Here is a 25,402-nt window from a genome sequence, read left to right as displayed (position 1 = left end):
GAATGCAGGATCCCCTGCACACATGGCTTTACCACCTAAGCCATCTCACTAGCCCCATTTCCCAAGATCTTAAGCAGTATCAGTACAGATCAGCCCCACTTACTACAAAGAAGTATTTGGGACACTTGTGACTGAGGCACACAGCTTTGTCCAGGGTTATATGTCCAAAAAATGACAGTAGGACTCAAGACCGGGTATTTGTATACTTTGCCATTTTGACTCACTGCCAGACTCTAGGCAGCTTTGGCCTCCCCCACCTCTTTTTTTATTTTTAATTTGCCCAGAAAGAGGCACTGGTCCCTTGGAGCTAGAGATATAGGCAATTGTAAGACACTGAACACAGGTGCCGCAAACTGAACTTTAGTCCTCTGTAAGAGGAGCAAGCACTAAGTGCTGAGGAGCCTGCCCTGCCACTGATGGCAGTGGTATCATAGCTGCCTTAGCTTGGTTCTTCCACAGTAGAGGTTGAGACCTTTGTAACCAAAAGAAAATAAAATGATTTAGAAAGAAATTAAATATTTTCCTTTACTACAAATTATTTTCAAATAGTCACGTTTCCAGTATCATTACAAAAAGACTCTCAGGAGAAATCTGTGCCCTTTAAAGTGAAAGAATGGCATTAACTTACAAAAAATAAATACATATGTTGCTACCTAAAGAAAAAAGATGCTTCTCTGGGACTGAAATCAGAGCCAAAATTCATAGCAAGTATGAACTGTGGCTGGCATCAAGTTCTTGCTAACCACAGGGGTCTCTCTTTGGTTTGTAACCTATACATCTAGAGGACCACTTTGAAGTATTTCAGACTGAGGATCAAGTGCAGAGCTGGGTGTGGCTGCTCCCTGAATCTAGTACCTCCTCCCCAGACATCAAATTCTTGGGACTATCTTTCTCCACGAAACAATGCTCAAAAGTAGGGGGAGAAATCACTGATATTTGGGGACTCTGGCTATCTTTGATACCAGATTCTTGCCTGTGGGCACCATCCCTCCTGCTGTCGACTTTTGCTGCTTATAACTATTCATAGACCTTATGTGAGAAGTGAGCCCTCCCCAGCTATGGCCTGGAAGAAACAGAGAGCAGGTGCAGGGTGTAAGTCCTTGTGAAGGGAGTGCTGCCTGGCGTGGTTCCAAGCCTGTCTGGCTAGGTCCCTTCACAAAGCTGTGTCTAAAGCATGTCCTGTGAAAGTTGTGCTGAATGCAGGATCAGAGTGCATGAAGAGAAGACGGCAGGAAGGAATCATCACTGACATAACAGGGACAGGATGTTTTAGGGGTTTTCTTTCTTTCTCTCTTTTTTGTTTGTTGTTTTGGTTCCCGTGCTTTCAACTGCAAGACCTGAAGGCAAGATACACTCTTCTGTAACCAACAGAACTATAGGTGACAGAAGAGCTGGCAGGGCAAGGAGAGGCTCCAAGGCTTGGCATCCATGGATGTGGCTGAAGAGACATGAGGCAGTGGCTTGTGTTTGGTCACTAGTATGTTTAGCTGCCCATGGCCTTGCAGTGGGATACAGCAGGAGCATGGGTGAACTTTAAGTGTATCTGAAATGGGGTGCAACTGTCTCCCAGCTTCTTTAAGTCAGATTGAGGATGGAGCCAAATGGTGATTGATGCTTTATGTGTTTTGCTTCCTTTTAGTTTGATTTTGTTTTTAATTTTTGGTTTTTGTCTGGGAAGTGTAGGTTTCCAGGGTTGCTGCTGGCTCATGCCTGGACACTGGGATTCTGGCTCCCTGGTCCTCATTGGATATGCCAGAGACAGACCCGGTCACACCAAGCCAGCATCTCTGGCCATGCTATAGAAGATGCCTTTTTGCTGCAGGAGCTCAGAGGGTGCACCACACTCCCGAACTTCTCCTTTGTCCAGGACAATCACCCTGCATGGGGAGAGACACAGATGTTAGCAGTATGCAAGGAAATGCACCTGATGTCTGTGGGTTGCAAGAAGTATTATAAAACGCTCCGGGCTGGAGAGATGGGTCAGCCTTCCCACCTCCTTGTTATCACTTTTAGCTAGCACATGTCTCCCTCTGAAATCAGTGTTTGTTGCTGTGATCATTGTCCCTCTCTCTTAAGTGTCCTGATCCTTAATATGGTCCCCAGGCCTTTTTTGACAGGGGACCCGAGTCCAGAATAATATGGAGCAATATCAGGTACCTCATGCATATAAATACGTTTGATAGCCTGTTTTTCTTCTCTCTGACAGAAGAGTCCCATCAATTGGGGTTGTCCCTGAGCATAAGAATGGTGATGGATGGATGGATGGATGGGAACATGATTAACCCTGCAAGTCCACAGATGCACGCTGGGGCCTCACCTTGTATAGTCCATTATGGTATTAAGACGATGAGCAATAGTGAGCACAGTACAGTCTTCAAACTGCGTCCGGATGGTGGACTGAATGAGGTCATCTGTCTCTAGGTCCACAGCTGCTGTAGCCTCGTCTAACACTAGAATCTTTGTCTTCCTCAGCAGAGCCCGGGCCAGGCACACAAGCTGTCGCTGCCCCACACTAGGAAGGGAAAAAAAACCCAGAGAGAGGGTTTCAAACTACCCTGATGCTGAACCAGGCTTTGGAGAAAGAAGGCTAGCAGACAGTCTCAGGGTGGGCTTTAGGCAGAAGAACAAGGCTATGCCCCATATCCATATATATAATGGATATTACTAATCAACCATGCTATACCTGGTTATTTCCTGGTGAACAGGAAACAGACTCAGAAGTGATGTTTAAAGTCTTAGCCCAGTTCAGTATGGGCGACAAAGACAACAAAGGGGGCTCAGGATCTACCATCTCATTGAGCTGCAGAGGCCTTAGCACTGGCTGACACTTAGCTATGTACCTGGCCTTAGCCAATGGGATGTTGGCCAATTAATGGTCAGTAGAAGCTTGACATGGGAATGGACTCTGAGAATGTTCATTCTTACACATCTGCCATCACCATGACAACATGCTTGGGCTAGTCTGTTAGAGGATAAAAAGCACATGCATTGATCCCACTGATGACAAGTAGATCAGCCAATGGTCAGCTGCAACTCCCAACCCTGCCCCAGCCAAGATCAGCAACACAGCCACTGGCTGAGCACCCTAGCAGGATGGGAGCTGGGTTACCTGATGATAGATAGCTGAAGTTAGCATAGAGACAAGTGGGCAGAATCTCTCCACACACAGCTCATGCTTACCTCAGGTTCTCTCCACCTTCTGCACACTCATGGTTCAGTTTGTCAGGCAAGGCTGACACAAAGCCCTTTAGGTGAGCAAGCTCCAGAGCCATCCAGACTTCTTCATCAGAATACTGACTGAAAGGGTCCAGGTTCATGCGGAGGGAACCCGAGAACAAAACAGGATCCTATGCAAGGACGAAGATGGCACGTAAGAGAGTTTAGATCCAGAGGTTCCCAACAGACTGATGCTTTGAGCATTTGTTCCCCAATTGGTGATGTTATTTTGGGATGCAAGGAGGTGGAGCTGGATAGAAGAAGTAAGTTGCTAACGGCAAACTTCTCAAGGTGGTTTCTTGATATGGAGAAGCCATCACCACTCATACACTACTGCATGACCATGCTTTCCCCCACTAAGATGGACAGAAATCCTATGATTCTATGAACCAAAATAAACCTCTCTTCATGCAGGTTGATTCTACTAGGTATTTTGATCAAAAAAGTAACTAAGAGTAGATGGCCGCTCCGAGCAAGGGAAGCTCAGAGATGCAAGGCATGAGATGTATACACCAGAACAGAAAGAGGTTTCAGAGTCCCTCCAAAGCACGGACTATGTGAGATCTCTGTAACAGAAAATGTCTGAAGACCCCTGGGTTAACCGAGCTAAAATTAATATTTTTACAAAATTTCTCCAAACGTTCAATATGCAAATCCTCTATGCTGCTTTTAGTGGTGGTATTTTGTCAGAGTAACAGAAAAAGAACTAATCAGTCACTCAGTTCCCACCTCCAGAAGAGATTCTCAGAGAAACTTAGGGAAACATCAACACACAAGCAATCCACAGGGATTGGTTTAGAAAATTATCTGTAGCTTAGCTCCAGAAGTGGCAGAAGACAGTGTCTCACCAAGCCCATACCACTACCAAATCCACAGATGCTATGGTTCTTTGTATGAAATGGTAGAGTATTTTCACATAACCTACTCACAGGTCCTGTATACTGCCATGTCTAGATGACATACTACCAAGAAAATGCTGGGAAAATAGCTGTGCATCGTTTAGGGATGAAAGTGTATGAATGATATTACATGCAGATGCTAAACCTGAAAAAGCAAAAACAAAAACAAAAACAAAAACAAAACTAGCCATGGTCTCCGTGACTAAAGGCATATCCCACCAAGCTTGATGGCCTGAATTTGATTCTCAGAATCCACATGTAAAAGGAGAAAAACAACTCCTGCAGATTGTCCTGACCTTCACACACGTTCTGTTTTCCTCCTCTCAATAAGTACATGAATGTAAAAACACCATCCCCACCTCCAGTTGGCCGAGTCTATGGATACAGAGCACATGGCTTCAGTGTGCAGGGCCCACCAGCCTCACTCACCTGTGGAATGATGGTGATCTTGAAGCGCAGGTTGTGCAGGCCAATCTTGGCGATGTTTACCCCATCAATGATGATCTCCCCTTCTGCAGACTCATTGATCCGGAACAAACCCAGGGTAAGAGATGATTTCCCAGCTCCTGTACGACCCACAATACCAACCTGCAATACAGAGAGGGGCTGTGGTGAGGCAGGAATGCTGCAGACTCAGTCATCCCCCAGCAGGTGTCTGGGTCAGAGCTGTGAGGTCATCTGGTTGATCCAGGACCCACCTTCAGGAGCTACTTTGAACAAAAAGTTGAAAAGAACTGCCCTTTGCTGTGCAGGCTTCCAAAGGCTAAAGACTTTTTATAAGCCAGTAAAAATGCCCAAAGGGACAGGGTACAGACAGAGGGATGTTTAGTTGAATTATGTTATATTCAGTTAGAATATTCAGAAAATAATGAGGTGTTTCCCACCCAATTCCTCTTTGCCCTGATAGGACTGAGCTATGACAGCCCCTCAGATTCAAGTAAAGCCCTTGAACTTCTTTGATATAACCTGAGCACTACAGTTACTAGCCAATGGCTGACTGACATTCCCAATCTTCAGTGACAGTTCTTTCTCCTACATTTTACATCAGGACTTGAGATAGGCTCCCTCCCCCTCTAACAGTTATCCTAGTCCTATGCATGAATTCCCACAACACATAAAAACTCAGAGACTATCTCATGGGAACAGCATACTCTGATCCATGTGGATGGACAACTTAACAAATCAACAAGTACATGATACAAATGGCTGGGGTGATCCCTGGCCAAGTTTCTGAGGAAATTCTATGGGTCATAGTCTGGAATATCTTCCAGGAATAGCTTGGAGCCTTAAGAAGGTCCTAAAATCCCAACAATTTCTTATTTCCCTACATCCATCCACCCTGGTGATGGTGACATCACCTTACTACTCTAGAGTTTACAAACAGCAGTGCCTTAAAGGGATCACACAGGCACATAGACCACATAGGAGAAACTGGGATGAAGGTATCTGTAAGAAGGAACCTGGTTCTACATGTTCTAACTGTCTAAGAAAAGCAAAGGGACCCTTATATGAAATATCATGGACGTTTTAGTATTTATAGTTCATGCAAATGTTTCTCCAAAACATATCTACATGTTTGTCCTCCAGCAGTCCATAGTGCCACCTGTTGAATACATTCTGTAGTCCCTGAGTGGCACAACACAAAAATCACTGTACCACAAAAGCTATCAAAGTGGTGGCAAGACCCTCCTTCCTGCCCCAGGCAAGGGCTACCACAGTAAAATGTCCACAGAAGCTGTCCAAAATGGTGGCTCCTGTCAAAACGGCAGCACCACAACATCTCTTCAGCCTACAGGGCATAGAAGCTGCAGAAGCTGTCCACAGCGGTACACCTCCTTTTCCACATCAGTGGGGACTGCCCCTCAGGAACTGTCCACTTTCTTTCCTGCCTCAGTCTACAGCTTTAGTAAAACACCACTGCAGAAGCTGTCCCACAGGAGCTGTCAACATTAGCACCACCTCCTCTCCAGAACCCCTCACCCCAGCAGCCCCCAAGAGATGGCACCTCAACAAAGGCCAGCTACAGCCAGGAAGGACTTCCCACCCTAACCCATGGTCCCAATACAGGGGGAAAGGGGAAAGGAAAAAAAAAAAAAAAACCAACACAATCCCTGAGCAGGGAAACTCACAATTCCCTGATGTACCCCCCTCTCCCGCTCAAGACTTGAAATCCCACCAGTCCTCACTCTGGAAATTAGAAATGTCTGCCCTGAGAAGCTCCACCCCCTCAGAATCCTATATAAATATCTAAACACTGTCCCTTTGTTCAATTCCCTGCCATCTGCTACTGGGAGGAGAGGAGAGCCATCCCTGGATTTGCCCCTGCACACCCTGAACCCTCCAATAAATCTGTTTCATGAGATTTTCTGCCTGGTGTGACTCTCTAATCAGACGCCAAGAAAAAAAAAGAAGCAATGAAGAGAAGAAGCAAAGAGAAGGAGTGGGGCTCAGCTCAGCTGGGGAGGCTTCCTCTCAGAGCTATGTGGCTCCTGGGCCCTGTGTCTCATGACGTCCTTCCGTCTCCCCTCAGAGCTGTATGGTTCCTCAATCTCATAGTATGAGCTGAGACTAATGACAGGGTTCTAAGAATGAAATTCAGGCCACCAAGCTTCAGAATCAAGCCATCAAGCTTGGTGGGATGTCCCTTTAGTCATGGAGCCTATGACTAATTTGTTGTTGTTGTTTTGGTTTGGTTTTTTGTTCTGTTTTAATCTTCAGGCTTAGTATCTACATGTAATACCATACATATTATCCCTAAGTGATGCACTGCTATCTTCCTAGCATCTTCTTGGAACTAGGTAGTGCATCACCTAGACATGGCTGTGAGTAAATGATGGGGCTCATGATAGACCTTAAGACAATAGAAATGGAGGATGCCACAGAGCCACCTTTTATTTTTACTCCATTGCCTATGAGTTGGTGAGGATAGGGGATGGTACACACCCACCTTTTCTCCACCCTCAATGGTGACATTTATGTGCTTGAGAACCAAGTCCAAGTCTTCTCGATATCTCAAGCAGTAATCCCGGAACTCTACACGGCCTGAATGGGGCCAGGTGCTGGGTGGAGCTGTCTCCTGGATTTGCCAAGGAGCCTGGATCACAAGAAGAATAAGAGGAATCAGCAAATGCAAGCTGCCATCCTAAACTCTGAGGATCTGAATTCAGTCCTCACACATTTACCCAATGAACTATCTCCCCAGCCTCCAACAACTCTAATCAACCCATTTCCACTTAATTCTTCAATGTATGAGAAAAATTTCTGCACAGATGGAATTTAATTACAGTTTAATTCTCCATAACAAGAGCCCCTGTAACCGGGCTGTGGTGGCGCACGCCTTTAATCCCAGCACTTGGGAGGCAGAGGCAGGCAGATTTCTGAGTTCGAGGCCAGCCTGGTCTACAGAGTGAGTTCCAGGACAGCCAGGGCTACACAGAGAAACCCTGTCTCGAGCCCCTGGAAACCCCAGAGCAAATAGCAGACAGCTCTGGCAGGAAGAGCTGCCTATGAAGGCTATGAGAGAGAATGTTGCAGGTTTTTGTGAGGAAGTCATATTAATTAATAAGAAAGTCATAAGCCTCAAGCAGCAATGGGCATTAGGACTTTCTCTGTGACATCACTGAAGACAGGAGTGACATGGGGAAGGTTCCTTAGTAAGTGGTACAGCCCACCTTAGGATCACATATATATGGACACTTGTATCTTGGGAAAAACAGGACATGTGGACAATTTTCTTCCTCTAAAACAAAGTATTTCTAAGCAAGTGTTAAAACAGAACAATCCCCACCGGATGGTGGTGGCGTATGCCTTTAATCCCAGCAGTTGGGAGGCAGAGGCAGGCGGATATCTGAGTTCGAAGCCAGCCTGGTCTACAGAGTGAGTTCCAGGACAGCCAAGGCTACACAGAGAAACCCTGTCTCAAAAAAAAAAAAAAAAAAAAAAAAAAAAAAAAAAAAAAAAAAAAAAAAAACCAAAAAAACCCAGAACAATCCCAAGAGGTCCTGGAAGGCACTCAGCTCACCCTCCAAGTATGTAGAGGACACAGATGAGGTATCTGAAAGTCAAAACCAAGGGACCAGGCCGATGTTCTGTCTTACCTCCTTCTCTGTTTCAGAATACTCCTTCAGTCTCTCCACTGCCACAATGTTGGTCTCCATCTCAGAGGACATTCGAACCAGCCAGTTCAAGTATGCAGTTATCTGCCAGTGAAAAGAGCCATGTGGGGTTTCTTAGGGGAAGTGTGGCTTCATTTTCATTAATTATGCATCATGATATCATTCAAACAAACACAGAAATGAGTAGGCCACAAAGAGCCATTACCCAGAGTGGACACTATATACCTCTTAGGAATCACACCTTCCAAGGTGACACAAGTTATCAGAAAGAAGTCAGGTGCTATGAGATAACTCTGTGGGTAAAGTACTTGCTGAGCAAGCCAGGTGCCCTGAGGTCTACCTCCAGAACAGTAAAGATGCAAGAGAACTGACACTGCAGAGTGTTTCTATGACCTCCACATGTGCACTGTGGCACGCTCTCCTAGAAGGAAGGGAGGGAAGGGAAAGGTAGACAGAGAAGCCATTTGGGAAACAAAAATATTTTGGAACCAGGTGATTTTCATGTGATGGTGCTCCAGAGAATGAAGCAGGAGAATTATGCTAAGTTCTAAGCCAGCACCAACATCAGAAGATGCAACTAACACAGTACTCAGAAGGAAATTCATAGCTTTGAAAGCATCAAGTCACCAAGAATCTTTTGCAACTGATGAAAACTGTAGGCTATGTGTCAGAATTCCCATGCTGTAGTCACCAGGCTCTACGCATTTAAACTTTCCCCACCCTGCAGATACCCAAAGCCAAGGTCCAGGAACTCAAAATCTGGTTGCCATGAGGACACCAATCAGCCCAAGAAAGAGTCACTTACCTGAAGTGAGTAAGACACAGAGAGGCCCACCAAGCCAGCACTGAGGCTGTGCCGGGAGATGACTGCGAAGAGGGCAGCAAATAGCACAATGCAGTTGCCCACACACTCGAGGCGCACAGCAAGCCACCTATATGGAGATACAGAAAGGAGATTTATATATAGGACTGTATCAGACAGCCAGATGCCCAGATTCAAGCTCACAGGCAGAGCTGGGCCCTTCTGCTAGCTGAGCTAAGTCCCCAGCACTTCTAGAGAAAGACCTTGTGGGTACTATGAATCCAGGATGTAAGAACTGGATGGAGGCAAGAGAGCACACAAAGGGCCCATGGGATTTGAAGTCAACAACTCTTCACGAGTATGGCTTGTCCAGGAACTAAAATAAAATTCTCCAGAAACAATCCTCACCCTGGAACCTCAATTTTTTCTTTAGGAAGACGGACTTTTTCTTAAGAAATCATTAAAATCAAAAAATAATTCCCTGGAGATTCCTAAGATGTCATGAACTGTAAAAGGCATTACTATTTGCAAAAAAAAGTATCTTGGGACAGGGGCAGAGCTCAGTGGTGTATCACTGGCCTGGCATGCATAAGGCCCTGGTCTTGAGAGTAACCACCACAAAATAATATTAACAATAAGGATAAATAAATAAAATCAGTCCCTTGGCAAGAGATGGACCTCAACATGAAGAAGAAACAAAGTGCTTATTCCAAGGTTGGACACTGAGCTCTTGAGACCACTCCCATCTGCACCTCAAATGTGGATTCTCATACTTGCACAGTAAGCAATTTTAGCCACCAAGCTATCTTTCCAGATCCTAGATAGCTTTATTTTGGAGATAAGGCCTCATTCTATAGCCTAGCTGGCCTGCAATTTGCTAGGTAATCAAGGCTACTTCAAATTCATGGTAATCTTTCTGCAGTCATGTGTCACCATGATACTTTGATGACCCTTATGTTTCTATTTCTCTCCCAGAAAAATATGGAAGCTGAGGGACTGGACACTCAGCTAGTTTCCTCTATTTTACTAACCACTACACCCACCTGTTGGCCACAATGCTGGGGTAGTAGGCCTTCTGGTTCTCATCTACTTTCAGGTCACTCTGGCGAATGAAGCGCTCCTGCTCTTCAAAGGCACGAATGACACTGACCCCCAGCAAGGTCTCATTGAAGTGCGAGTACACAGGAGAACGGCTGACAGACTCCAGGCGTTTCAGCTGTCGAGAAGAGGCCACATAGAACCTCTGTGGGAGAGACATAATCAGTGCTGATCCCTCATCCCATCCTCCTGGGGTATACTGAGAGAAACTAAATATGGCTCATAACCTCCAGAGACCAAAACTCTGAAGATACCTGGTAATCTGTAGGATAGTAATGTCAGTGACATTAGGGTATCCTGTCTGCCACCTATAAACCCAAGCAATGCTCTTTCTTGTGTTTAGGTGGAGACACTACCAATATTGTTCTTTAATATCCACAACTGTGCCACAAGCTACTCATGTCTGTGTCTGCACGTTACTGTGCATAGAGGCATCTTCCTTGAACTCCTTTCCACCTTGGTTTCTGAGGTAGGCTCTCACACTGAACCTAGCACTCACTGATTTGCTAGACTGTCTGGCTCATGAAACCCAAGGGTCTTTCTGTCCTTGCCTCTCCAGCACTGGATTATAAACACACTTTATCTGCCTTTAATTTTTTTTTTTTTAATTTACACTAATTTATTTTGGAAGGCAGAGCAAGATGCATTCATGCTATACAGTATGCATGGAGGTCAGAGGCAATTTGAGAAAGCCAGTTCTCATTTTCTACCATGTGAGCCCTGCTTGGTCGTTGGGCTTGGCAGCATCTGGATGGCCCAGGCTTGGTTTTTTTCTAGGGATCAAACATAAGTCTTCGTGTTCGCAAGGTTAATGCATCTTCTCCTCCGTGGGGCCCTGAGGTCACACCATTTCTAGTTCTAGTACTACACTGTGCCTGTTCTGAACTAGAGCCTTCAGGAAGCTTTCCAGGCAGCCATGAGGCCATTTACCACATTTTGGTAAAAGCAGTCAAGATATTCTAGTAAACAGCTGGCAATGATTTAAAGCAGCTACCAGAGAGGTACAGGAAATGGACTTTTTCCCTACAATTTGATCTTTCTTTATGGCAATATCATTAACCTGCTGTGTGTTGGGGCCCAGGTATGGGATGGCAGTACCAAAGTCCCCAGACCCCACATGACAAAAACCCACTACTTGATATTTTTAATTTTTTTGTTTTGTTTTTGAGACAATGTCTTGCTATGTAGCTTTGAACTCTCCACCCTCCTGCCTCAGCTCCCTGAGTGCTGGAAAGATAAACAGGTGTCAACAGGTGTTTACACTGCCAGCATTCCACAACAATCTCAACACCCAACCCTATAAATGACTATGCTTCAGCTAAGGCTCTGAGTATGCGCCTCAAAACCACACACCCAGGGTCCTACTCTTGGCTCACCAGCTGAGTCTCCACCGATTCACCTGTTGCTTGAGTATGTAAACAACACAGACATGACCCAAGAAAGTACACATATGCAAAAAAAAGTGGTTTCTACAGAGGAGACAAGGCATGAACCAGAACAGCTGCCCTTCTCCTGGTGGAAACTGGTAGCTGAAAACCAAAATGCTCCCTGTCTTCCCTTGCAAATAGCAGTGGTCACATAACTGTGCTTGATGACTGGATGACTTAAATTCTGATCCAGTGGCCATCAGTCCCTTTTCTGTTCCCTTCTGTTAATCTCAGGATGTGAGCTACACATATAACAGATATGATAAGCACTTTGGACCATAAGACCAATTTAAAGATTGAAGATTTATGTGAAGACAGCAAAGGAGATCTAAACAAAAAGTAAGGTATTAGTTGCAGCAAGAATAACCTGGTGGATTGACTGACTCATAGGACTACACGAGTCTCAAAACACGCTGCATCTTAGTCTGCTGTGAGCATCAACATCCAGCCTCCTAATGAGGCTGCTGTTTCTCATGTCTTCACTGTAGAATTTAGTATTTCAGTCTAGTAACAACTGCCTTGATAGCTGTGAGCTTTCCCCCTACTATACAGCTCAAAAGAGTAACACCGATGAAAGAGAGCACACCTAGCTACTGCAGCCCACTTAAGTATTCACAACAGACAAGCGCAGACCTTGAGTGTCATCGTCACATTCTCGCCAGTCCTCCAATAGATAGGTAGACAAGGGAGCATCTGAGGCTCACCTGAACAAAGAAGTAAACCAGACCCAGTGGTGGGATGATGACTGCGGCAATAGGCGTGGCCAGCAGGATGACGATAACAGCTCCAATGACACTAAAAAGTGAACCCATAAACATCTTGATGACTTGCGGGATCATGGAGTCCACTGTGTCCAGCTCCTTGGAGAATCTGTTCACTAGGTTCCCACTGGGTGTACGCTCGAAGAAACTCATAGGTGATCGCAGAACATTGTGTAGCAGGTCCAGGTGCAAGTGACGGGAGGCAAAGATGCCCCCAATGGACACAGCCATGGAGTAGCCAAATACTGCCATACCTACGATAGCAATAGAGATGTAAGTGTGAGATGTAGGAGAGTGATCTGTAGGCTGGCCTTAAGTGTCTCAGCAAGCCAGTGACAGTAGTGGGGTTTCTGAAAAACTGAATTTTCCTTTAATTTTAATGAACTAAAATTCAAATCATTTCCCATGGCTAGCAGTTACTGTACCAGGCAACATAGCTATAATAGCAGATGCTGATGTTATATGAACCTGGGAAAATGCCATATCCTCTCTGTTCTTTGCTTTTTCTCAAATATAATATAAACACTGCAGCAGTTCCTAGCTCTGTGGGGGTTGGGGGTGTTATAGATAGAGAAACTCAAGGCATCACACCTGATCTTCTGAGGGCTTGTCGCCTTGTTACCACAGGCAACATCTGTGGTCCCTCCAAACAGCCCACACTCCATAGTCTACAGAATTCTTTCTGGGACTTCTATCTGAGCCTCTTTAACCAGGAACAAGGGAAAGGTGGGGCTATGGATCTGGTGTTGCCAACCTTGTCAGCTGTCCCTGACATGTCACCTCATCTGTAAAATGCGGACACTCAGTTCCGAGTCACAGCCAGTAAGTACTAAGTGCTTTCCCAGCGGCATGCCTGGATATAGGAGATGCACATGAAGTGAGAAGACTCACTTACTGCCCACACAAGTAAATCAAGGATAGGGAAAGGGCGTGTATACAGAGCAGTTTTATGAGCACACAGACCTACAACAAGATCACACACTCTGGGCTGTTTCACTTAATGCCAGCTCAATCAGCAATTAGCCATGTGGCTTGAGCTGTGGGGCTCTTTGAAGAAAGGACTGGGAGAGAGAGAGGGTAGGCATGAATTCAGCAAGCATTTCAGGGTCTACCTTGTGATAGGTTCTATCCATCCGGTCTGGCTCAGTTTGGGGATGTAAATTCCCTGAGGACTTGGAAACTCAGTTATGAAATTAAGAATGAAGCAATCTCAGACATACCTTGCAAGATGCCCAAGGCCCCATAGACACTCAGTCGAAAATTCCTGTTCTCCTGAGTCCCATTGACAATAGGATGGTCATCTGTCCAGAGGCTCAGCCAATAGTTAGAGGCCAGTGCAGATACATGGTTGCACAGGAAAAGGAAGATACTCAAGAAGGAGATGAAGAGACCAATGGCCTTCATGTAGTTCCAGTACACTGACAGCTGCACCTAATACCCATAGAGTATTAGCATAAGGTTAGCTATTCCTGCGTGACTCCTCACAGCCCAGCCCTCCCTCCTGTTCCCAGACCCTCAAGACCCTACCACTCCATTAGTCAATAATATCAACCAGCAGTGGCAAAGCCAGGCTTTCTGCCTCCCACAGAGCTTCCAGTCAAGTACCTGAACAGGGCAATGCCCTGAAACATGTAAGCACAAAACACCAAGCAAGGGCCCAGGTGAGGAGGTACTGGGAGGTTTTTCCCTGAGGAAATGATGTTGAAGAGTTTACCAGCTGTGAATGGAAAATAGGCAGGGAAGGAGTAATCCTCCAGGTGTAAAGGCCCTGAGGTGTGAGAGAGCTCAACACATTTGGGGAAGTGACAAAAATGCAGAGGTGGTTGCAGCTGCCCTGTGTCCTGGATAGTTTCATTCAATCGTCCAGGCTGCTCACAACCAGGTAGTCATGAGACTGAAGTACCAATATGGATTTAGCAACTCAGATCCCAACTCCAGCAAAAGTCACTTAGTGTCTGTGTCCCTAGGCCCTGAGAGGCTTGCTGTTGAGACACACAGACCAAGCAAATGCTTGCGCACTGTGCCTCACTCACCTGCCCTGTCTGGGCTTTGTCTGCTTCCATCAGTTTCCACGTCTCCTCCTTAGCTCCAGCCTTCTGTAGTTCTGCTGTGCTGCTGTGCTGCTGGCTCGTATCCCCACTGTGGGAAGAAGAGTGGCTGAGGTGCCTGTTACCAAGGAGAGTAGGGTGCCAGTCAAAGAACTGCAGGGAGTGCAAGCACCCCCTCCCCCCCACACACACACGCTCCTGTGTTTTCAGGGAAAGGAATGTGTATGTCACGAATGGGAGCCACTGTGGTGTGTGTGAAGGTATGGGTACAATCTTTCATGTAAAGAAATTATTTGGGAACTGGAGATGTAGCTCAGTTGGCAGAATGCATGAAGCTCTGGGTTCAAACTCTTAGCACTGGATAAAGTAGGCACAGTGGTACCACACCTGTAATTCCAGCATCAAGGAGATAGAAGCAAGAGGATTGGGCATTCAAATTCATCCTTAGTTATCTATCCAGTCCAAGGCCAGCTTGAGATACATAAGACCCTGCCTCAAAAAAACAAACAAACAAATAAATAAAATAAAATAAACCTCAAACTAAACCAAAGCAGTCTTCTGAAAGCAGCATATTAGAGCTTAGGTCACCGGCTCAGAGCTTCTGAGCACTGGCTGAAGTCTGAGCTGGGCACCTCCAGAGCTGCAGAAATGGTAAGCCTCTGTCTGTTTGATGTGAATCAGAACAGGCTAGCAGCAAGCTAGAACCCAGGAGACTGTAGGCCAACAAATATGCCTAGTTCCGAAAGTAGTATCACCATTAGAGTGGCTGTCTGTGACCATATGCCAGCTCACAAAACCCAACACGTCAGACCCTGTATCCGCTACCTAAAGAAAGACACAAATCATATGGGAGTGAGGGGCAAGTTTCAAAAGTAGGAACAAATAATTCAAGAGCAGGCCTGTATGAGTTATAGGTCAGTGCTGGTCCTTTCTGGGAAGGCTCTTGAAGGATGGTGAGGCAGGTAGGGTGTACAGGAATTCCAAATTCCTGGGAGCTATAGTGGGTAGAGTGAAAGGCCACCTGTCCCTTCTCAGATCTCACTGGGGAAGGAACAACTCAGGACTAGGCATGTGCACACACACACACACACACACACACACACACACACCGTGCTTACCTCTGTAGGTGCTTCCCTACTGTGTCTGTCACCAGCATCCCATTTTCCACCAGCTTTGACTCCTTCCCTGAACCACTGACACCTGGCAGAAGACAGGCAGAGGGAAGAATGTGGCATCAAGAGCTGGGCAAGGAAAAACAAAAGGCCAGGAACCCAGTCATTTCCAGAAGAGACAACTGCAACTCTACCAGGGAGCTTAGGAAGACAAAATCCTATTGTGCTGAGATCCATCCAAATCTCAGGACCCCAGGGAGGTGCAAGGCTCTACTACTGACTGTTTAGTATGTTATCTCGTGAGCATACATGTCTGTAGAAAGAGGTTTGGCTTCTTTAAAGACCCAATTATGTTCTATGGATACATTTTTGTTTTAATCCTTGGTGTGGGATATGGGGCTGCTTCAGTTTGTCCACAGCCATTAACTATGATTGCCTTTTGCTCTAGGAGGGGCATGACTTTTGCCAGATGCAGATAGTTTAATTCTGGGGGCTCTGGAGAGGGAATAAATGCTAAAGCTCCAAGAGGGGCGGGAGGGGCTCCTAAGAAGGCAATAATTGCTGTTGTCACCACTGCCACACCCCTAACCCCCCCCACACACACACGCCCCACTGTTGTTATATTTGCTATTGATGGATTGCTAAAGTGCTGGTTTGGGAAACTAGTAGATATTCTGGCGACAAAGACTGAATTTGCTCCTAATGAGCAGGAAGTAGCCTATAGAGGTCTAGGTCCTCTTTCTCTCCTACTTAATGTTGAGGGGTTTGGAAGAAATTAGAGTAAAATAAGGGTTGGGAGGTAAAGGTATTAGAACCCAAGAAAATAATTTTAAAAATACACCAACACATTTCTGTGTGTATGCACATGGACAGAGGTTACAACATCTCAGTCCTGTTTCTCAGGTCTCTCCATTTTGAATTCTGAGACAGGGTCTCCCCCATCCTGGGGTCAGTGACTAGGCAGACTGTCTGGCCAGCGAGACTCAGGATCTGCCTATCTCCACTTGGCTAGTGCTGAGTTTATAAGCACACACCATACCTGATGTTTTACATGGGTCCTGGGAATCAGAAGCAGGTCCTCATGCTTTTAAGGCAGACTCACTTTTATCTCCATAACCCAGCCACTGCTTCTTGCTTTTTTTGGTTTTTTGAAAGCCACAAACCCCAAAACAGCCATGTTACTAGGGTGAAAGATAATAAGCAAGACTTCCCAGACATAAGCACGTACAATCATGCACAGTGCACCCCCTATCCTTTCTGCCTCTGCCTCAGTGGCTCCAGAGAAATTTCTGTAGTGGCTCTTTCTCCATGAGCTATTAGTCCACCTGGATCCTCTTGGGGCTCAACTGTGCAAGAGGGAATCTGAGATCTTGCTCACCTCTCCCTGTTACCCAGTGTTCTCTTGCCCAGGCAGTGCTTGCCAGAGTCCCTCTCTTGAGACCCTTATGACCATCACTCCATTCCTCGGTCCTAGCAGACAGAGGCCTTAGTTCCACTCCATCTCTAGGTCTCTGATTGACTGGTTAGCTATACAAGTCAAATAGGTTGAGTAGGTTTTGTTGCCTAAGAGCCCTTGGTCTGAACCTCAACTGCTGCATATAAAAGAGAGTGGGGGCCCCGGTACAGCTATCAGATTTTGCTGCAGCACACTCCTTGTCTTAGCTAGGGTTTTACTGTTGTAAACAGACACCATTACCAAGGCCACTCTTATAAGGACAACATTTAATTGGGGCTGGCTTACAGGTTCAGAGGGTCAGTCCATTATCTTCAAGGCAGGAACATAGCAGCTTCCAGGCAGGCATGGTGCAGGAGGAGCTGACAGTTCTACATCTTCATCTAAAGGCTGCTAGCAGAATACTGGCTTCCAGGCAGCTAGGCTGAGCGTGTCATTGCCCACACCCACAGTGACACACCTACTCCAACAGGGCCACACCTTCTGATAGTGGCACTTCCTGACCCAGCATATACAAACCATAACATTCCTCCCTCCACTCCCAAAAGTCACCTGCATCATCCTTTATGCCCAGCGATGTATTAAACAGCTTTTGAACCCTGTCTTTTCCCTATCTTTCTGCTGTGTGCCCAGCATTTCCCACCATGACCTTTGAGAAGTATGATGGCCAGGGTCACTTGACCTGGGAGATAAGCAAGTCTGAATCTGGAAATACATCCCACAGTCACCCACAAAGCCTCAAATGCAATTAGTTCATCCCAGATTCCCACCGAGCATCTAGCAACAGTGACTGTCTCAGGAAGCTTACATCCCAGCACCAAAGCCCAGATGCTGCTAATGGCCTTCTTCCTCAGCTGCCACTCCACCAAGTCACAAGATTTGAGGAAATGTTAAGAGCCATAGGCAATGCCTTCTCTGTGCTTCTACTTAGCTCACCTAGGAGACTGAAAGGGTAAACTAGGCTTCAGTTTCCCCATCCCACCTGGGCTGGGTGAAGCCCTGACTAGAACCTTTCTCCAAAAGCCCCAATTATGCTTAATCATCAAGAAAGCAACAAAGTCAAACATGGTGCACAGACCTACAGTTCCAACTACTCTTGAGACTGAGTCAAAAAGATGGCAAGTTCAAGGCAAGTCTGGACAACATCTCAACATGAAAACGAAAAGGAGAGCTGTGGGTATAGCTTAATTACAGGCTTTGCCCAACCTGCACCAGGGTCTGGGTTTGGTCTCCAGCGTAGGTAATAAGAAGAAAAAGGAGAGTAGGTGTAACTCACAGAGCACTGGCTTAGTGCAAGCAAAGCCCCGAGTTCCATGCCCATACTGTTGAGGGTTGGGGGGGGGGGGGGGGGGGGGGGGATGAGCCTGGAAAGAGCTGCAATTGGGGAAAAGATGACAGAAGACAGAAGTGCCAGTAGGAGGTGGATGAATCCTTCACCTACAGATCCTTCCACTGGGTCAGCTGCATGAGGATCAACATGAAGGGGAGACAAGACCACTCAGCTCAGATGTGTCCTGGACGCCTCCTCAGGGCGGTGTGGGACCTTTTCTCTGGGTGCTGCTCCCTGTCCCTCAGTCTCCCTCACTGATGCAGGTAGCACCATGACATTCTTTGTAAGAGTCTAGAACACACACTAGGTTTTATCTGCCATTCTACTCCCAGTTCCTGGTACACCTTATATACCAGGACAACACTGGAAAGGAGCTATTCAATATATCTGACACTTTGTACACACCTCTGATGAGAGATGTATTTGACTGACAAGTGACAACCAGCGGAACTGATCCTCCAATGCCTGGAGGAGCCACAGCAGCCACATCTTGCCTTCAGAGTCTATGTACAACGTTTGCTGCAAAACCTGAGGGAAATGGGCAAACAAGCTTGGCTCTTCTAATCAGATGTTTTTATAGCTCTATTTGCACAGGGATCTCTGACAAATACACAAGTGGCAATGGGGAGTCTCACTGGAACAAACACGCTTGCCCACTGAACTACCGCCCCAGTCCTTTATCAGTATTTTTAAGATGAACACATTAACACATGAAAGTCACAAAACATCCCTGGAGTCTCTCCTAGCACTAACTTAGGGTCACTGACTCTACAAGCCAGGCATTGTCCCCTCCTCACACCACAGATGCATTGCCTGGCTGTGCTCATCTGCCGCCCTCAAGCAGGCACCCAAGCATCACCAATAGTTCCTGTTCTCAAGAAGGCTCCAGAAGTCCTCCTGGGTTCAGTGGGCTAGCCTCCTTTGAGGGGACAGCTCAATTGTTCCATAGTAGATTTCTCACTTTTTTTGCCCCAAAACAGACCTGTACGATTTCAGCACCTTCAGCATCACTCCCAACATCTCCAGATGAGAGGAAGACAGGAAGCTGAGGGAACTGTGCCCTGCAGGAGGTGCTCTCTGCATCTGCTGCTTAGAGTGATGGCCAGGAAATGGGGAGCTTCTGGGTTTCCCAGGGCAAGAAACAGGGGCCTAGGCTGTCTTCAAACCTGTGATCTTCCTGCCTGGGCTAGGTGAGACAAAGACAAGTCCACATCACACCTGGCAGGAGGCTGGGTGGCTGAACTGGGGAAATGAGCCCACCACTGGGCTAGGAATGAGGTATTTTCACTTCCAAATAAAGTGACACGCATAGAAAATAAGAAACTGGGGTCAAGGGGAGGGTTTAGCGAATAAAAGTGCTTGCTGCCAAGCCTGAAGACCTGAGTTTGAATCCCTACAAATTGTCCTTTGAGTGCCATACATACACACACACTGAATAAACATAGAACTACTTTTTAAATATAAAAAAGGCAACTAAAAAACACACAGCCCTCCATGTTATGTACAAAGGGCCCTCACAGTTGGGTTTGGGAGCAAGAAGAGAGACAGACTTCCTTCACAAACAGGATTTCAGGAATACCCTTACACATCGAGTTAGAAATGGTGACATGAAATACAGTAGCAGAGATAATTGCCACAATTCATCACTTGAGCTAAGAGATAAGGGAAATTCTGGCTGAGAAAAATAGACCAGACCTTTGCAACCACAAGGGCATGAACATGTGGAAAAAACTCATTCCAATCAGATAGGAAGGCTAGTAAGAATGCAGGCCATCACACAGGCAAAAGGAGGACACAGCTTCTCCCCCTCAAGACACAGCCTCACTATGTCTCCAGCACACACTAACCTCAAACTCAAAGTCCTCCATCAGCCTCCCAGCTGCTGGAATTACAGTACTGTAGCTTTTCTTTCAGAACACTGAAGAGCAGAACAATAATTACCAACAGCCACCAAGCAGACGCAATCCCTGTCCCCACCCCCATGGATGAGCAAGTTCTAAGTCTATAATACAGTGCAGTATAATGGAAAGTTACACAGCCATAGAAGGAGGTATGGCTGAGTGAGTCAAGCCTTGAGAATGTGAGGCTTGACTCACTCAGCCAGAAAACACCATACTGCAGGCATGAAAAGTTCAGAGCAGACCAGATAAGAGTACAGGAATGCCTACCAAGGGATGGGGGTTCTTGGTTTTCCTTTAAATGACTAGAATGTTTTAAAGTTAACCACTGTGGCTACAAGACAGTATGTTAACAAACAGCATGTTGACACAAATCCAATGGACATAAGGTTGATATTTGAATTACAGCTCAATAAACCTTTTGTCTCCAACTCCCAGTGATCTACCTGCCTTAGCTCAAGTGCTGTGATTAGAAGTTATAATCCTGGCATCTTAATATGACATCTATTAAAAAACACTATGATATACTAGGCATAGTGGAACATGTCTTTAATCCTACCACTTTTTAAGTTTAAGGCCTACCTGATCTGCAGAGAAAGTTCCAAGACATCCAAGAGACCCTTCCTCAACCTCCAGCATTCCTGTCCCCTACTGAGGGAAAAAACTTGTAGAAGCCAATGGTAACACCCTAATGCTGACATGGAAAGAGTCCCAATCCCCCAACAACAGGCCAAGCATGAAACCTGCCCTGCTGCCAGCCATTTTGTGTCCTTAAACAGATGTTTCTTCTCTGACATCCAAGGATTCAAGAGTTTCCCCACTTGGCCAAGAGAAGTGGCCTGGAGGTTAGGAGTACTTGCTGATCTTGCAGAGGACCAGGGTTTTATTCTCAGCACATACATGGCAGCTCACAACTGTCTATTATCAGAGGATCTAACTCCTTCTGGTCTCCGCAGGCACCTGCACACAGTGTACCAATATTCACACACATATAAAGACACTTAAAAAAATAAATACTAAGAGTTCCCTACTAAATTTAGACTGAAATTCAAGGCCCTTCTGGGTGAGCACCTCACTGTTGTCATTTCCTATCTCCTACTCTGATTCAATAGCTACCACTGTAGCCGCCTGTTCATTTCTTAAAACAAGCTGGTCCTGAGGCTTTGTGTATGCCTACATAGTCTCTGAGTTGCCTTCTCCCCATGCCTAGCATCTCCTTAGGCTCCCAATGCCTATGCTGAATCTGTGGTCTGATGAATCTGTCTTCTACTTCTACATTTTAAGATCCACTAAGGGGGGATTTTCATGTTATTTTTGTCACTAAACCTAAACTGTGTGTGTCCCCTTATAAATGTCAGATAAAGACCTCATCCCCAGGGACTCTTACAATGTCTGAGACAGGATCTTCAGAAAGATTACTAATCCCAAGATATGTCACACTTCAGTCAGGTGGCCCAACTTCTACTTCACTACTTTCTTCACAAAAAGGTGGCTGTGAGCCAGGCATGGTGGTGCATACCTATAATCCCAGCATTTGGCAGGAGGATCAGATGGATAGAGAAGTGAGGGACGTGAAGCAGAGAGGCCTGAGCACAACACAGTCCACACTCTATACCCAACTCCCAGCCTCAAAGCTCTGACACAGGAATGGCTTTCAGTAGAGGGTATACAATATGGGCTAAGAAAGCATAAGTACTTCATATGCAGTCAGTGTTCCATAAATGCTCAAATGGCCAGGTAAGTGGACAGCAAACAGCTTTTTTCTTAGCGACACCAAGCTCACAGGCCAGTCCTTGAGACTGTAGGCTGCCACTTGTAGGGTCTCCATTCATTGACTTTGATGAGAGTTTTACTTCTGGGAAACTGTACAATGGGAGTGGCCCTGTAGCTCCATCTGAGGGCCATCTACCTAAGATCTTATTTGGGGACATGTGGGATAACAGACAGGTCCCAGAGAAGCTATAGCTAGGTGGGAAGCTGTCAAACACGTTTCAGATATTTTACAATAGCTGTAACTAAAGCAGGATGCCCAGATCAAAGAGGCATCCCTGTGGGCTGCAAAGCTAACGCTGGCTGGCATCATCTCTGTGCATGTCAACTGAAGCCACTGCTCCCAAGATATAAGTAACCAGAGGTTCCTCTGAGGAGAGCCTGCGTGACTAACAGAATAAGAAGCTACCTGAGAAGGCTGCAAAATGGTCCCTGACTCACCGGCCACTGATGGAGGGACCCAGGCTGCTGGAGCCTGGCATTTGCTTTCTAAGTTTCCCAGCAACAAGGTCTGCAGGGACAGATTCAACTAGCACCTAAAATTCAGGCCAACAGCCGAACCACAGGACAGCAGGTGAGGTGGCTGCAATGGTCTGGTCTGTGGTGTTCTGTGTCAGAGGAGCAATACAGGTATGGCTTTCAAGCACTCAGGACACCCCAGATGCTTAAGACTACACTAATCGCCAGCACATGCCAGGCTGTCCCTGCTGTCACATTATTCTTTGCTGGTAGGGCTGAGGGTAGAGACAGACACAGGTCAGACAATCTCAAGGAAGGGCTCCAGGCTACAAAGCTCTGAGGAACATGGCCATCATGAGTGTTCACACTCTGTATTAGGCCTCATGCATCCTAAGCTGCACTATGGTTGTCACTAGTACTCAGCCCCCTTAGGAATAGAGAAAATATATTTTTATCCACATTTTGTCCATTAAAGAACAGAAAGCCCGCAGGAGAAAGTACTTTATAGGAAGAATGGAGACTCATCTTGAAGTCACATAACCAAAACTTGACCCTATGTATCTGGGTGTCAAGTGCTAAGAACCCTCTCTACCTGATCTGCAAGGTTAAGTTGACCTATCTATTGGTCTACAAAAGCCTGATGTACTTCTCACCCAATACCCTCATGAACTGCACCCCTAGAGCACAGGTTAAGACCCTCCCATAAGCAGCTATCAGGGCCACCTCCTGTAAGTTCCCTGCCATTCTTTTTTTTTTTTTTGGTTTTTCGAGACAGGGTTTCTCTTACTGTCATCCTCTGAGGACAGGTCCTGCTCAGCGTTGGCATAGGTGCGCAGGAACTCAGCGAAGGCTCCGTCCCGGTCTAGCAGCTCCTGATAAGAACCCATCTCTGAGATCTTGCCGCCACTCATGACAATGATGACATCCACTTGGGGCAGGTAACTGATACCATGGGTGACCAGGATCCGTGTCTATGGGTAAAACATAGACCTGGCCCCATCAGCACCATGGAGGAGACACTGTCACAGCGCTGTTGAGATTAGGAGTATCTCAGGGCATGGTTCAGGTCCAAAGGCTGTGGGCACATGCACACCCCATTCATAGATCCTCTCCTTCCCCCTCTTCCTCCCCCTCCCCCTCTTTCTCTCTCACTCTCTCAGGACCCACCCTATATCAGGCAGAAGCAGCAGGGGACAAAGAGAGCCCCTGGTCTCTAGGGATAGAGACAAAATGAGCCACAGGCACAGAAGCAGTACTGGGGTAAGAGAAAGACAGAGTATAGAGAGAATGGTAATGCAGAGTTGGGAAGACTATTTGGGGAGGAAACTCAAAAAGAGAGACAGAAACTACCAAGAGTGTGAATGAAGGGACAGTAAGGCCACCACACTACCTGAATTAGACAGCCCATTGTGTGTTTGCAGTACTGGGGACTAAATTCAAAGCCTCTGCATACTAGGCAGGCACCCTACCACAAGGCTACATCCCCAGCCCTTGTCTTTTAAGGTTAAGTTCTTGCTATATAGGCCAGGCTAGCCTAACTCTTCCATCTCAGCCTCCTCAGTGCTGGGCTAGCGGGTAAACACCCCATGCCTAACTCTGACGCTTATGTTTTATACAGGAACTTCCCCTATCATTCCAGCTCAAACCTATCACAAAATTGGTCTATGCTGCACAGTTCTGCTTGTTTGCCATGCTGGGCAAAGGCCACGTGTATCAGACTATCAACAGATGACAAACAATCTCTTCTTGAAGACCTAGGTCATAGCTTAAAAGTTTATACATACAGCATACCATCTCTAAGGGAAAGAGTAGGAAATACTTGCTTTGGGTTTGCTGGGTTTTATAAGCCATAGCATTCCTTTTACACACACATTGATACTTTATAATTAAGAGATAAAAGCCAGTATGTACCTCTATCACTCTAAAAAAACAAAACAAACCCCAGGATCACAGCCTGTTTTCTCCCTGGCTAAGGCTGACTGAGACATCTTCCTACCCTAGGCTCTGCACTACCCTCAGCCTCAGCACTGCCCTCCCTATCAAAACAGCCTGACTGAAGGCCTGGGTGGCCTCACAAGGAAGCAATGTCCTTTAACCAGTGAGGCAATCAATTCATATAGGGTCAACAACTCACCTTATAAAACACTTGTCTTTGGGGAGCTGGCACCTGGCTCGGTTCATAAATGTTTGTCACACAAGGATCTGAGTTTGATCCCCAGAACCCATGTGAAAAACTCAGACATGGTGGAACAGTCCTATAATCCTGCCACCAGGAAGGCAGAGGCAAGAGACAGGAGGGTCAGCATAGTTTTAATCAATCTAGGTTTAGTAAGAGATCTTGTCCCAAAGAACCAGGTGATGGTACCTGAGTAAGGACACACTTCTGCCTTCCACCTGTATAGATATCAATATATACACACTATGCATGCGTGCGCGCGCATGCACACACACACACTTCTGCCTTCCACCTGTATACTTATCAATATATACATACTATGCATGTGTGCGCGTGCGTGCACACACACAGAACGCATGAAAGCAAGCCCAAGTGCCACACACACTGCGTGACAGCAGTTTGAGGCAAAAGCTTCAAAGAAGTCAGTCTCCTGCCCCTGCATTGTCGTCGCCTGGCACCCCAACTCAGAGGTAGCCCAAATATGTCCTCGAACTCGTGTGCTAGGTGCCCACCAAGATATGATTTATTAACGGCTAGACAAAATTGAACACTGCTCTCTGACCTTTATCAATGTTCCAACATCTTAGCCAAACCTTGGCTTGGAATTTACCCACCCAGACTAATTGCATTGTGGGTAGGGCATTGAAGCTTACAGAATGGGAGACTTATCCCAGGGCAAGGTCAAGCAGAATCCTCATTCTCAGTCATGTACTGCAGCTGAACCACTCCTAGGAATTAGCAAGAGATTACGTCTCTACTTGCCCAAAAGATTAGCATAGTGGGTGTTTTACCTAGGATGGGTGGGACCTAGAGCGGGGAGAGAGAGAGAGAGAGAGAG

General features: G+C 46.3%; 1 protein-coding gene across 4 annotated transcripts in view; it reads right to left on the bottom strand.

Moving 5' to 3' along the window:
• Positions 1–499: 499 nt before the first annotated feature.
• The window catches only part of Abcc1 (ATP binding cassette subfamily C member 1), a 128,003-nt gene continuing 103,100 nt past the window's right edge, over positions 500–25,402 (bottom strand). For 3 of the 4 annotated variants that reach the window (XM_031363158.1, XM_031363161.1, XM_031363160.1), the window contains exons 19-31: positions 23,176–23,359; positions 15,485–15,566; positions 14,352–14,484; positions 13,539–13,749; positions 12,262–12,572; positions 10,076–10,275; positions 9,036–9,162; positions 8,213–8,314; positions 7,063–7,209; positions 4,545–4,703; positions 3,181–3,347; positions 2,318–2,512; positions 500–1,877 (exon numbers count right to left, since the gene is read on the bottom strand). In XM_031363158.1, the coding sequence (XP_031219018.1) occupies positions 1,769–1,877; positions 2,318–2,512; positions 3,181–3,347; positions 4,545–4,703; positions 7,063–7,209; positions 8,213–8,314; positions 9,036–9,162; positions 10,076–10,275; positions 12,262–12,572; positions 13,539–13,749; positions 14,352–14,484; positions 15,485–15,566; positions 23,176–23,359 (2,127 nt within the window). In that variant the 3' untranslated portion in view covers positions 500–1,768. The remainder of the gene's footprint in view (positions 1,878–2,317; positions 2,513–3,180; positions 3,348–4,544; positions 4,704–7,062; positions 7,210–8,212; positions 8,315–9,035; positions 9,163–10,075; positions 10,276–12,261; positions 12,573–13,538; positions 13,750–14,351; positions 14,485–15,484; positions 15,567–23,175; positions 23,360–25,402) is intronic. The other variant, XM_031363159.1, reaches the window with a different exon arrangement.

Source organism: Mastomys coucha, unplaced genomic scaffold (genome assembly GCF_008632895.1).
Source record: "Mastomys coucha isolate ucsf_1 unplaced genomic scaffold, UCSF_Mcou_1 pScaffold12, whole genome shotgun sequence".
Classification (NCBI taxonomy): domain Eukaryota; kingdom Metazoa; phylum Chordata; class Mammalia; order Rodentia; family Muridae; genus Mastomys; species Mastomys coucha.
This window is presented reverse-complemented; position numbering and strand designations above follow the sequence as displayed.